The 11,705-nt window shown below is 46.0% G+C and overlaps 1 protein-coding gene across 2 annotated transcripts in view; it reads right to left on the bottom strand.

Moving 5' to 3' along the window:
• Window positions 1-11,705, bottom strand: part of RELT (RELT TNF receptor) — a 57,370-nt gene that overhangs the window by 20,172 nt on the left and 25,493 nt on the right. For both annotated transcript variants that reach the window (XM_087895729.1, XM_087895730.1), the window contains one exon: window positions 4,345-4,452. In XM_087895729.1, coding sequence (XP_087751855.1) covers window positions 4,345-4,389 — 45 coding nt within the window. In that variant the 5' untranslated portion in view covers window positions 4,390-4,452. The remainder of the gene's footprint in view (window positions 1-4,344; window positions 4,453-11,705) is intronic.

An 11,705-nucleotide genomic window follows, 5' to 3' on the forward strand; every position in this document is an offset into this window, starting at 1 on the left:
CTTTGTTGCTCTTCTCTGCACTTTTTCTAGAGTCTCAACATCTTTTTTACATCGTGGTGATCAAAACTGGATGCAGGATTCCAAGTGTGGCCTTACCGAGGCCTTATAAAATGGTAAAATGATTCTATTTTCTACAGAAACCACCCAGGGTATTTATTCATTCCGCTCTGTCCAATACACTGAAAATGAAGGGCTTCTTCCTTTTGCTCAAGCAGAACTGAAGGACTTCGGATGCCTCTGAAAACGTTCTGTTTTAAAGAAAGATGGTGTAAGGTCTCCTGCCTTGGGCAGAGGTGGGTGGGGGGTTGGGTGGGATTAGAAGACCTCCGAGGTCTTTTCCACCCTTCTAGGTTTCTGTATTTCCTTGAAACGTGCAAATGGTTGCTCCAAAAGATCCATTTGATCAAATAAGAGCCTTCCTTCCCTGCCTCCCTCCCTCTTTTCTTCCCCTTTCCTCCCTCTTTCCCCTTTCTTTCCTCCCTCCTTCCTTCCTTTCCTCCCTCACTCTTTTTCTTCCCCTTCTCTCCCTTCTTCCTTCCCTCTCTCTTTTCTTCCCCTTCCCTCCTTCCTTCCCCTTCCTTCCTTCCCTTCCTCCTTCCTCCCTCTTCCTCCTTCCATCCATCTCTTCCTCTTTTCTTCCCCTTTCCTCCCTCTTTCCCCTTCCTTCCCTCCCTCCTTCCTTCCTTCCCTGCCTCCCTCCCTCTTTTCTTTCCCTTTCCTCCCTCTTTCCCCTTTCTTCCCTCCCTCCCTCCTTCCTTCCTTCCCTCCCTCCCTCTTTTTCTTCCCCTTCTCTCCCTTCTTCCTTCCCTCTCTCTTTTCTTCCTCTTCCCTCCTTCCTTCCCCTTCCTTCCTTCCCCTTCCTTCCTTCCCTTCCTCCTTCCTCCCTCTTCCTCTTTCCATCCATCCCTTCTTCTTTTCTTCCCCTTTCCTCCCTCTTTCCCCTTCCCTCCCTCCCTCCTTCCTTCCCTCCCTCTTTTCTTCCCCTTCCCTCCCTTCTTCCCCACCCTTCCTTCCGTCCCTCCGCCCTCCCTCTTTCTCCTTTCATCCCTCCTTTTCTTCCCCTTTCCTTCCTCTTTCCCCTTTCTTCCCTCCCTTCCTTCCTTCCCTCCCTCCCTCTTTTTCTTCCCCTTCCCTCCCTTCTTCCTTCCCTCCCTCTTTTCTTCCCCTTCCCTCCTTCCTTCCCCTTCCTTCTTTCCCTTCCTCCTCCCTCCCTCTTCCTCCTTCCATCCTTCCATCCATCCCTTCCTCTTTTCTTCCCCTTCCCTCCCTCTTTCCCCTTCCTTCCTTCCCTCCCTCCCTCTTTTCTTCCCCTTTCCTCCCTTCTTCCCCTTTCCTCCCTCTTTTCCCTTCCTTCCCTCCCTCCATCCCTCTTTTCTTCCCCTTCCTTCCCTCCCTTCTTCCTCTTCCTTCCTTCCTTCCCTCCCTCCTCCCTCCCTCTTCCTCCTTTCTTCCCTCCCTCACTCTTTTCTTCCCTCCCTCCCTTCTTCGCTCCTTCCATCCTCCGTCCCTTTGCATGGGTATTGAATTAACACATTTTCCCAACACATTTTCCTGAGCTTCGACACAAAGAATGAACAAATTAAAACCGTAGCACTTCAGATTTGAACAGCCCAAGAAACCTCAAACCGTCCCAACTCCAAGACTTAACACTAGCTAAGTTTAGGGTGTGATGTGAATGGATTGCAACTGAAGTGCTCCGCAGTGTCCTCTGAGCACAGCTGGGAGTCTCGCTCCTGGATCTGCCCTCTAGTCATGCCCAGAAAAGAGGCTGGCCGAACTGTGATCTATTTCCAGCATCAACTCCAGGGACAGAGCCCGGCCGGCCTTGTGCAGAGATGACACATCACAGTTGTCCCAAAAGTGCTTTATTCAAACTTTGGATTTTGTTTTTAGAAAATAGAATAGAATAACAAAGTTGGAAGGGACCTTGGAGGTCTTCTAGTCCAACCCCCTGCCTGGGCAGGAAATCCTACACCACTTCAGACAAATAGTTATCCAACATCTTCTTAAAAATTTCCAAGGTTGGAGCATTCCCAACTTCTGCAGGCAACTTGTTCCACTTTTTTTCCTTGAAGAGGTTTCGCTTCTCACCCGAGAAGCTTCTGACTGAATCCTTCCAGTCATTCTCCACCGTTCAGTCAGAACAGAAGAAGCTTCTTGTGGATGAGAAGCGAAACCTCTTCAAGGAAAAACAAAATCCAGTTGCCTGTTGAGAAGGCACCTTTGGGACTTCTTGTTGATGGTTGCTTGCTACAGCTTCTCAGCCGCAACCGGTCCTTTCCTCGCCTGCAAATCTTCCTGAGCTGAACGTTGGAGAATTGCACTCCCCGATCGATGCCAAACCTCAGCAAGCTAACAAGCCACAAAGGAGCCTCGCTGAGTCCTGCCGTCATTTAGATGTGGAAGAATTAACTTTGCCATTCAGCCTTTTCCCTAAATAAACTCCTGGCTGAGACACATGGCAGGAAAGGGAGCAAAATTCACCATAATGGAAAGAGTCCTCACCACCAACTTGGGATCATACCTGCGAATAACAGAATCACAGAGTTGGAAGGGACCTTGGAGGTCTTCTAGTCCAACCCCCTGCTTAGGCAGGAAACTCTCCGCTACTTCAGACAAATGGTTATCCAACGTCTTCTTAAAAACTTCCAGTGTTGGAGCATTCACAACTTCTGGTGGCAAGTTGTTCCATTGGTTAATTGTTCTCCCTGTCAGGAACTTTCTCCTTAGTTCTAGGTTGATGCTGGTACAGGTAATCCTCAATTTACAACCATTCGTTTAGTGACTATTCAAGCATTGAAAAAAAAGGACTTTTTTCATGTCATGTTTTTCACACGTCCACACTGGATGAGGAATTTGGGGAGTTGGAAGGCCACAAGTCTCAAAGTGGCCACGTTTGAAGACCTCTGCTCTTGAATTCCACATTTTTAGGAGTTGTTTTTTTTAACTGAATCATAAGACTGCAAAATTTACTTTGATAAGCTTCCACACTGTAATTTTGGGGTGAGTGTTGACAGAGCTGAAATTCCAAACCTATTTGTGTTTCAGTCTTTCAGGATGGAGGAGCTAACGATTCATATAAGCAAACTCTCCCCGTGGATGATATGCGATCCGCCCAAGTCAGCAGAAACTCTCTGCTGCCTGTGAGTTGTCTAAACATCTTTAGGGCAAATGGGAGGGAGGGAGGGAGGAATTGGAAGAAGGAAAGAAGGAAGGAAGGAAGGAAGGAAGGAAGGAAGGAAGGAAGGAAGGAAGGAAGGAAGGAAGGAAGGAAGGAAGGAAAGAAATGTGGGGAAGGAAGGACAAAATAGGGAAGGAGGAATGAATGAAAGAAAGAAAAAAGAAAAGGAGAAAATAGGGAGGGAAGAAGGAAGGAAGGAAAGAAAGAAAAGGAAAAGGAAGGAAATAGGAAGGAAAGAAAGAAAAGGATAAAATAAGGAGGGAAGGAGGAAAGAAAGAAAAAAGAAAATAGGGAGGAAAGGAGGAAGGAAGGAGGGAGGGAGGAAGGGAAGGCAGAAAGGCAGGTGGGAGGGAGGGAGAAAGAAAGGAAGGAAAGAGAGAAAAGAGGGAAGGAAGGAAGAGTGGGGAAGGAAGGACAAAATAGGGAAGGACGAATGAACGAACGAAAGAAAAAAGAAAAGGAGAAAATAGGGAGGAAAGAAGGAAGGAAAGAAAGAAAAAGAAAAGAGGAGGAAAATAGGGAGGGAGGAAGGAAAGAAAGAAAAAATAGGAGGGAGGAAGGAAGGAAAGAAAGAAAAGGAGAAAATAAGGAGGGAGGAAAGAAAGGAAAAAGAAAAGGAAATAGGGAGGGGAGAAAGGAAGGAGGGAGGGAGGAAGGGAGGGAGGAAAGGCAGATAGGCAGGAGGGAGGGAGAAAAAAAGGAAGGAAGGAAGGAAGGAAGGAAGGAAGGAAGGATGGAAGGAAGGAAGGAAGGAAGGAAGGAAGGAAGGAAGGAAGGAAGGAAGGAAGGAATTTTGAAAGCTGAAATAACAAAGATACTGTAGCCAGTACCAAAAGCTGAACTAAGTCCACCACCCCACTAAAAGTGGCCCACGTTTGAAAAATCACTGCTGTGGGATAAAGATTAATTCAACCATTCACTTCCCAAGAACCCCCCAACCCCCACCCATACCCCCTTGCAAGGTAGTATCTGAACAGAATACCAGAGTTGGAAGAAGGGACCTCAGAGGTCTTCTAGTCCAACCCCCTGCTCAGGCAGGAAACCCTCTACCACTTCAGACAAATGTTTGTCCAGTCTCTTCTTAAAGGCAGGCAGATCTCGACACCCATCCTCCCCAGCCACTGCAAAAGACGCACATCTGCAGAAAGAAATGGGATGCTTACGGTTAGGAGACTGACCGCCCAGCAGAAATCCGGATGCCTTTTCATTTTTGTCCAATTTCACAGCGACCGACGATGGGAAGAGGCAGATAAAATATTCCGAGACGAAGTCTGGAGGGATGGGAGAAGAATGACAGAGATCTTCGTTACCTGCCAAGCTCAGCGATCTTATATTTGCTTCACAAATAAATTGTGGGGGGGTTTTTCCCCCCCCCCTCCATCGCGGTCTTATGTTTACCTTCATCCTACATGTTATTTTGGGAGGGGGTGGAGAGTCGGGCTGTTTATCTCAGCAAAGGAAGTTTTTTGGGTATGATTAAGTTAAAGAAAAGGAAATCGGAGGTGTTGTGGACTTCCTACCGTGTGGGAACTGTGCATTTCCCGTGGGTGTGATTTATACTGAATGCAGCATGTTTAAGCTTCCTTCCTTCCTTCCTTCCAGCTCCAAATGATAGCTTCCGAGACCCCCACCACGCAAAATGCTAAATGCCCCCGTCTTAACAGGATCCTGGAGTCAACTGAGAATCGAGGGGGGAAAAAAAACAAATTCCAGACTAGGAATTTGAAGCCAAAATGCCCTTATCGTACGTCTTTTTACATCAGAATCTAGAAATCAGGTACAAACTAGTCCTCAAATTACAGCCATTCGTTCAGCGACCGTTCGAAGATACGACTGCACTGAGACCTATGATCGTTTTTCACCCTTACAACCTTTGCAGGACTCACGTGATGCAAATTCAGATGCTTGGCAACTGGCATGTACTTATGCCTGTTGCAGTGTCCCGGGTCATGTGATTCCCCCTTTGGCGGCCATTTTGACAAGCAAAGTCAACGGGGAAAGCCGTCTAACTAGTTTAAGGACTGCAGTGGTTCGCTTAAGAACCGTGGCGAGAAAGGTTGTAAAATGGGGCAAAACTCAACTGTCTCGCTTAGCAACGGGAATTTGGGGCTCAGTAAGTCGAGGACTAATACTAGACCAAAAGTCCAAATAAACAACATCCCAGGGCAAGGAACTACCAACTCAGACATGAAACAGGGCAAACAATTGGTATATAAACAGAAAACAAACCTCACTCCTTTCTAGCACTGATGATGTTACCTAGTTGGGTCATAAAACGTCTGCAAGAAAACCACCAAGCTCAGAGACCACCAAGGACCCCACAGTCCTCCTCCTCCACTCTGCAAACCCCACCCCCTTCTAGCACTGATGATGTTACCTAGTTGGGTCATGAAACGTCTACAAGAAACAACCAAGCTCAGGGAGCACCAAGGACCCCACAGTTCTCCTCTTCCTCCTCTTCCTCCTCCTTTCTAGTACTGATGATGTTACCTAATTGGGTCACGAAACGTCTCCAAGCAACAACCAAACCAGGGAGCACACGAAGGACCCCATAATTCAACCCTATGCTATCAATATTCCCTTCTATCTTTCTTTTGAGCAAATTCAGTCATGAATGAAATTGATTTTCTGAGCATCACCTCAAATCGGGTGCTTTTCTCCACCTCCAGGAGCCAAAAATGCCCCTTTTAAGTAATGAGTAAATTCCTGCTGGGTGCTGATTCTCCCTGGGAAAAAAATAAAAAATAAAATAAAATAAAGCCAAACCACCTCAGAATCACCTTCAAAGGGATCACAAGAGAGATAATTTTTTTTTAAAGTCAGACCCAAAAAAAGCCTTCCGGCTCTCTCCCGGCTATTTAAAGAAATGCTGCGCTATTCAGTCTGACTTCAGCCACGTGCCACGGCCGGTCGTGCTGCAGACGGCAAATGGCGCAGAGAAGAAGCCACGGCACAGCCGACGGCTCAATCTTTCAACCGTTTTGTCCAATTTTTCCTGAAGGCAGGAAAAACAAATGAGGGGTGCCAGGGAATTGCTCAGCACATGTCCATATGGAGTCACTGAGAGAAGTTTGTAGTTTTATATCAGTAAATATAAAGAGAAGGGAATAAAGACGAGAGAAGCAATTTAGGACTAAGGAGGAATTTCCTGACAGTGAGAACAATTAATCAGTGGAACTCCTTGCCACCAGAAGTTGTGAATGCTCCAACACTGGAATTTTTTAAGAAGAAATTGGATAACCATTTGTCTGAAATGGCACTATAGGGTTTCCTGCCTGAGCAGGGGGTTGGACTAGAAGACCTCCAAGGTCCCTTCCAACTCAGTTATTCAATTCTATTCTATATATTTTACATCTATATAATATGCTGCAGGCAGCCCTTGACTTCCAAACACAATTGAGCCCAAAATTTCCGTTCCTATGCGAGTCATTTGTCTTTTAAAATTTTGCTCCATTTTATGACCTTTCTTGCTGCAGTCATTAAGTGAATCCCTGCAGGTTGTTAAATGAGTGACTCGGTTGTTAAGTGAATCTGGCTTCCCCATTGTCAGAAGGTGGCAAAAGGGGATCACATGACTCCAAGACGCTGCAAATGGTCATAAATACGAGTCAGCTGCCAAACTCTTGAATTTTGATCACGTGACCATGGGGATGCCGCAACGGTCGTAAGTGTGAAAAATGGCCACATAAGTCGCTTTTTTTCAGGGACGTTGTAACTTTGCAACCGTCGGATAAGCAAAGTCAATGGGGAAGCCGGATTCACTTTGCCACCGTTGTTAAGTGAATCACTGCAGTTGTTATGTTAGTGACACGGTTGTTAAGTGAATCTGGCTTCCCCATTGACTTTGCTTGTCAGGAGGTTGCAAAAGGGGATCACGTGACCCCCGTGACACGTCGACCGTCATAAATGTGAACCACATGCCTGGTGCCAATATACCCCAGTTTGGAGAGTGGCAGCTCCTGCATGAGGCAATCTATGTTATGATTGGTTGCTGGACAAGAAGGGGGAGGTTCCGTTTTTTCCCGCCTTTTTTCTTTCGTGTGCTCTGTAGGCTGTTCTGTGATTTACCTCATGATTTACCTCACGATTTACCTCACGACGTAGCGATATGCCTGACTACAGGCAGTCCTCGACTTACAACACTCTGTTTAGTGACCGTTCAAAGTTATAACATCCCTGAAAAGAAAGTGACTGATGGCCATTTTTCACACTTACAACCGTTGCAGCACCCCCATGGTCCCATGATCAAAATTCAAGAGTTTGGCAGCTGACTCATACTTATGACGATTGCACCACCCTTTGGCGATCTTCTGACAAGCAAAGTCAATCGGGAAGCCGGATTTGCTTAGCCACTGTGGGTTTCATTTAACAACTACAGTGATTCACTTAACGACTGTGGCAAAAAAAAAAGTCCTAAAATTGGGCATGATTCATTTAACAACATCCAGGCTTAGCAATGGAAATTCCGGTACCATTTGTGGTCATAATTCGAGGACTGTCCAAGCCAAGTCCAGCAAAAATAATGTTGGTCGGCACTGGTTATAATGCTAGGCCAGCTTTTTTTTTTTTTTTTTAATTTAGAAATAAGCTTGATTTTGCGTTTTTTTTCTTATTTGTCTGGAAAAAGAGACAGATATAACTATCATTTGCCTTCGAATTGGAATATCAGTAGCTGCTTTAAAAAGAGCAAAGCTCATTATTTGTCAAATCTCATATTATGGGATGCCAGGAATCAAAGAAACCAAGATAGTTGATTTACCGCAATGTCGCTACCAAAATCAGACCCCCTGAGTAAAGAAAGCTGGCTAGTCCTCATCTTAGGCCCACAATTGAGCCCCACATTTCTGTTGCTAAGTGAGACTTTGTTCGATGAATTTTGCCTCATTTTACGACCTTTTTCGTCTCATTCGTTAAGTGAATCGCTGAAGTTATTAAGTTGGTGACATGGTTGTTAAGCAAATTGGGCTCCCCTGTTGACTTTGCTCGTCCGAAAGCTGCAAACAGTGGATCGTGTGATTCCAGGACGGTGAAACCGTCATAAGTACGAGTCAGTTGCCAAGCATCTGAATGTTGATCATGTGACCATGGGGGAACGCTGCAATTTTCGTTAAGTATGAAAAGTGGTCATCCATCACTTTTTTTTTAGTGCCGTTGTAACTTCAAACGGGCACTAAATGAACTGTTGTAAGTCGAGGACTATCTGTAATCTACCCCCCCCTCCAGTCCTTGCTGTGCATGCTGGGAAATGAAGTCCACACATGCCTTGACAGCAGCCAGTCAAAGGATGCCCCTGTTTGCAGAGATAGTCCTCGACTTACAACAGTATGCTTAGTGACTTTTTCAAAGTTACAACGGCACTGGGGAAAAAAAATTGACCATTTTTCACACTTATGACCGTCGCAGCTTGTTCACGTGATTTACTTTTACATGACATGCTTGTTTGCCAGTTCGCAGCCCAGATCCCCCAGAAATCTACCTTATTCTTGGATAAGAATAGACTAATCTCGGGGGTGGGGAGGGAGGGGATCTTGTTACCCTGGAATATTTAGCACCTGGCATCTCCCCACTGGGAAAAAAAATATAAATGCTAAGAACAGCAGCCCCAACACCTTCGCCAGGGGAGCCCCTGTCAAAAGATCTCTGGTTCGCTGCAAATGCACTTAACAAGCCACAAAGTTTTTGATGAGTTTGGGAAAGCGGGAGGACGCCTGGCGTCCCCTGTCTTGTGCTATGGCTAACTTGAAAATACAGGTAGCTGTTGTAGCCTGTCGGCCTTGCCGGCCCCTCCAGCAGCCGAATCAAAGGAGGAAGAGGAGGGGGCGTGGGAATCAGGGACAGAATCAAGGCAACCTGGGAGCTCCGAGGGGGAAGAGGGAATGGAGCCGTCAGAGAGAGAGAGAGAGACAGTGGAGAAGCCTGGGCCGTCTGTCAGCCGTCAGATGGAGGGTCAACAGCCCCCAAGTCTGGAGGTGGCTGATGAGGAGGAGGAGGAACAGCTGGGTCCTGTGCCTGATATGCGGATGTGCAGAAGGCAGAGGAGAGGAGAGCAGTGGAAATCTATGGGCCGGTCCTCGGGACGGAAGAGCCACCGCTGCTACCCTAGCTCTGGGGATAAAAGGCGGGGGGGGGGAGATGAATAGATGGGACAGACAACAATTTATCTTCCGACCGGCCGGATTTGTTAGCCTGTGTTGAGAGAAATTTTTTTACCGGGACTGCCGACATTCCTAATAAAAGAATCTTTTGAGTTCACGTCAAAGGGTTTGTCGTGTTTGGGGAGCTGGGTCAGAACAGTAGTCCTCGACTTACTTAAACCATTCATTTAGTGCCCATTCAAAGTTACAACATGACTTATGACAGTTTTTCAACACTGACCACCATTGTAGCATCATGGGATCAAAATTCAGATGCTTGGCAACTGGCTCTTATTTATGACGGTTGCCATGTCCTGGGGTCCTGTGATCCTTTTTTGCGACCTTCTGATGAGCGAAGTCAAGGGGGGGAAGCCAGATTCACTTAACAACCTTGCTACCGACGGCAGAGATTCACTTAACAACGGTGGCGAGAAAAGTCGTAAAATGGGGCAACACTCACTTAACAACTGTCTTCCTTAGCAGTAGAAATTTTGGGCTCCATTGTGTTCGTAAGTCGAGGACTACCTATAAAACACCACGGTTTACGAATAAACCACTCCAGATGGACTCATAAACATCACATCAAGCTGTTTTTTGTTTTGTTTTGTTTAAATTTGATTTATATGCCGCCCTTCTCCGGAGACTCAGGGTGGCTTACAATGCGTTAAGCAATAGCCTTCATTCTTTTGTATATTTATACAAAGTCAGCTTATTGCCCCTCACAATCTGGGTCCTCATATTACCAACCTTTGAAAGGATGGAAGGCTGAGTCAATCTTGAGCCTGGTGAGAATTGAACTCGCAGTAATTGCAGGCAGCTGGATGTTAAATGCTGCCTTAGTAGGAGGCATTAGCCTCCTACACCACTCAGGCTAACCAGCTGTTAATCCTGGTTTGCAAACATCAAAAAGGGCATGGCTTTTGCTCGCCATCTTGACTTTTAGTCCTCTTTTGCCAGCATCCCTGCCTCCAACTAACTTTCTTGGAAATATAGCTAATCCTTGACTTACAACAGTTCATTTAGTGACCATTGAAAGTTACGACGGCACTGAAAAAAAAAAGGGATTTACGGCCATTTCTCGCTTACGACCATTGCGAAGGGTTGTAAATCAAGGACTACCCTCCGATGCCCTGGGACACATTTCATCCCAGTTCCATTTCATCCCAGTGTCCAGTCTAAAAGACAAGACTGCCAACTTCAAGCTGTCCTCTTGAGGCTTGAAGGAACTTTGCAACGCAAAGATCTGATTTGATCCAGCGGAAAAAGATATTTTGCTCACATTCCACGCAGAGGTGACACCCCTCCCGCCCCAAAGATGGGGGACTAGGTTTCAACGCCCCAGAGATGCCTTCTTGGTTTTTTAATTAGGCCAGCGTCCACTTCTGGGAAGTCAAGACGAGTTGTGATTCAGAAAACTGGAGTTCAAGCTGCCACCATCGCCAGAGATAACAAGGCCCCATGAGCCAAGACGAAGCTTCTGCAAGGAGCTTAATTTGAAAATTTACGTCAAGAAAAGTGACTGAACTCTAGACTTTTCCCTCTGTGCAGCTGTCGACATCCAGTAAAGCCAGGAGTGTACAAATTTGGTGTACAAATTTGACTTGCGGTCTTGAACTCCCAGAATTGCTGGCTTGGGAATTCTGGGAGTTGAGATCCGCAAATCTTAAAATTGCCATGGTTGGGAGAGCCCTGCAAATAAATGACATTCAAGGACTCCGATTCTTTTTCCCAAAAAATTAAAATCTGAAAGTTGGGAAGCCAGGACAACAGGAGGAATAATTCAGATTTGGAATTTGGTCCAGCGTCAAGAACAAGCACAATTCTTCCCGATTCCCGGAACGGTCTCTGACGTAATTCTTTCAGTTGCTTAAATCCCAGAAATCAGGAGGGAGGATACAGATCACACCAAAGAGAAGAACAAATGTGCTTTTTTAAACAATGACAGTTCTTTAAAAAAAATGAAGATTTGCAAACTTTCAAAGGGGATCTCAAAAGTTGGACCAAAATCCTTCCCCTGCTCATTTCTGTACAGATAAGCGCATGTACTTACAACCGTTCAAAGTTGCAATGGCACTGAAAAAAAGTGACTTACGAACAGTCCTCACACTTATGACCGTTGCAGCATTCCCCCCCCAGTCACGTGATCAAATTTCGGACAGGTTGCAATGTCCAAAGGTCACGGGATCACATTTTGCAATCCTTCCCAGCTGCCTTTCCGACAAGCAAAATCAATGATTGTAAGATGGATTGGTTTAACGACCGCATGATTCACTTTTAACGACCGTGGCAAAAAAAAAAGGTTACAAAATTGGGCCCAAGTCATATAACCCCCTTGCTTATGCAATGGAAATCCTTGTTCCTATGGTGGTCGTAAGCCGAGGACCACAGAG

This window comes from Pantherophis guttatus, chromosome 5 (assembly GCF_059756535.1).
Source record: "Pantherophis guttatus breed Tessera chromosome 5, ASM5975653v1, whole genome shotgun sequence".
Classification (NCBI taxonomy): Eukaryota; Metazoa; Chordata; class Lepidosauria; order Squamata; family Colubridae; genus Pantherophis; species Pantherophis guttatus.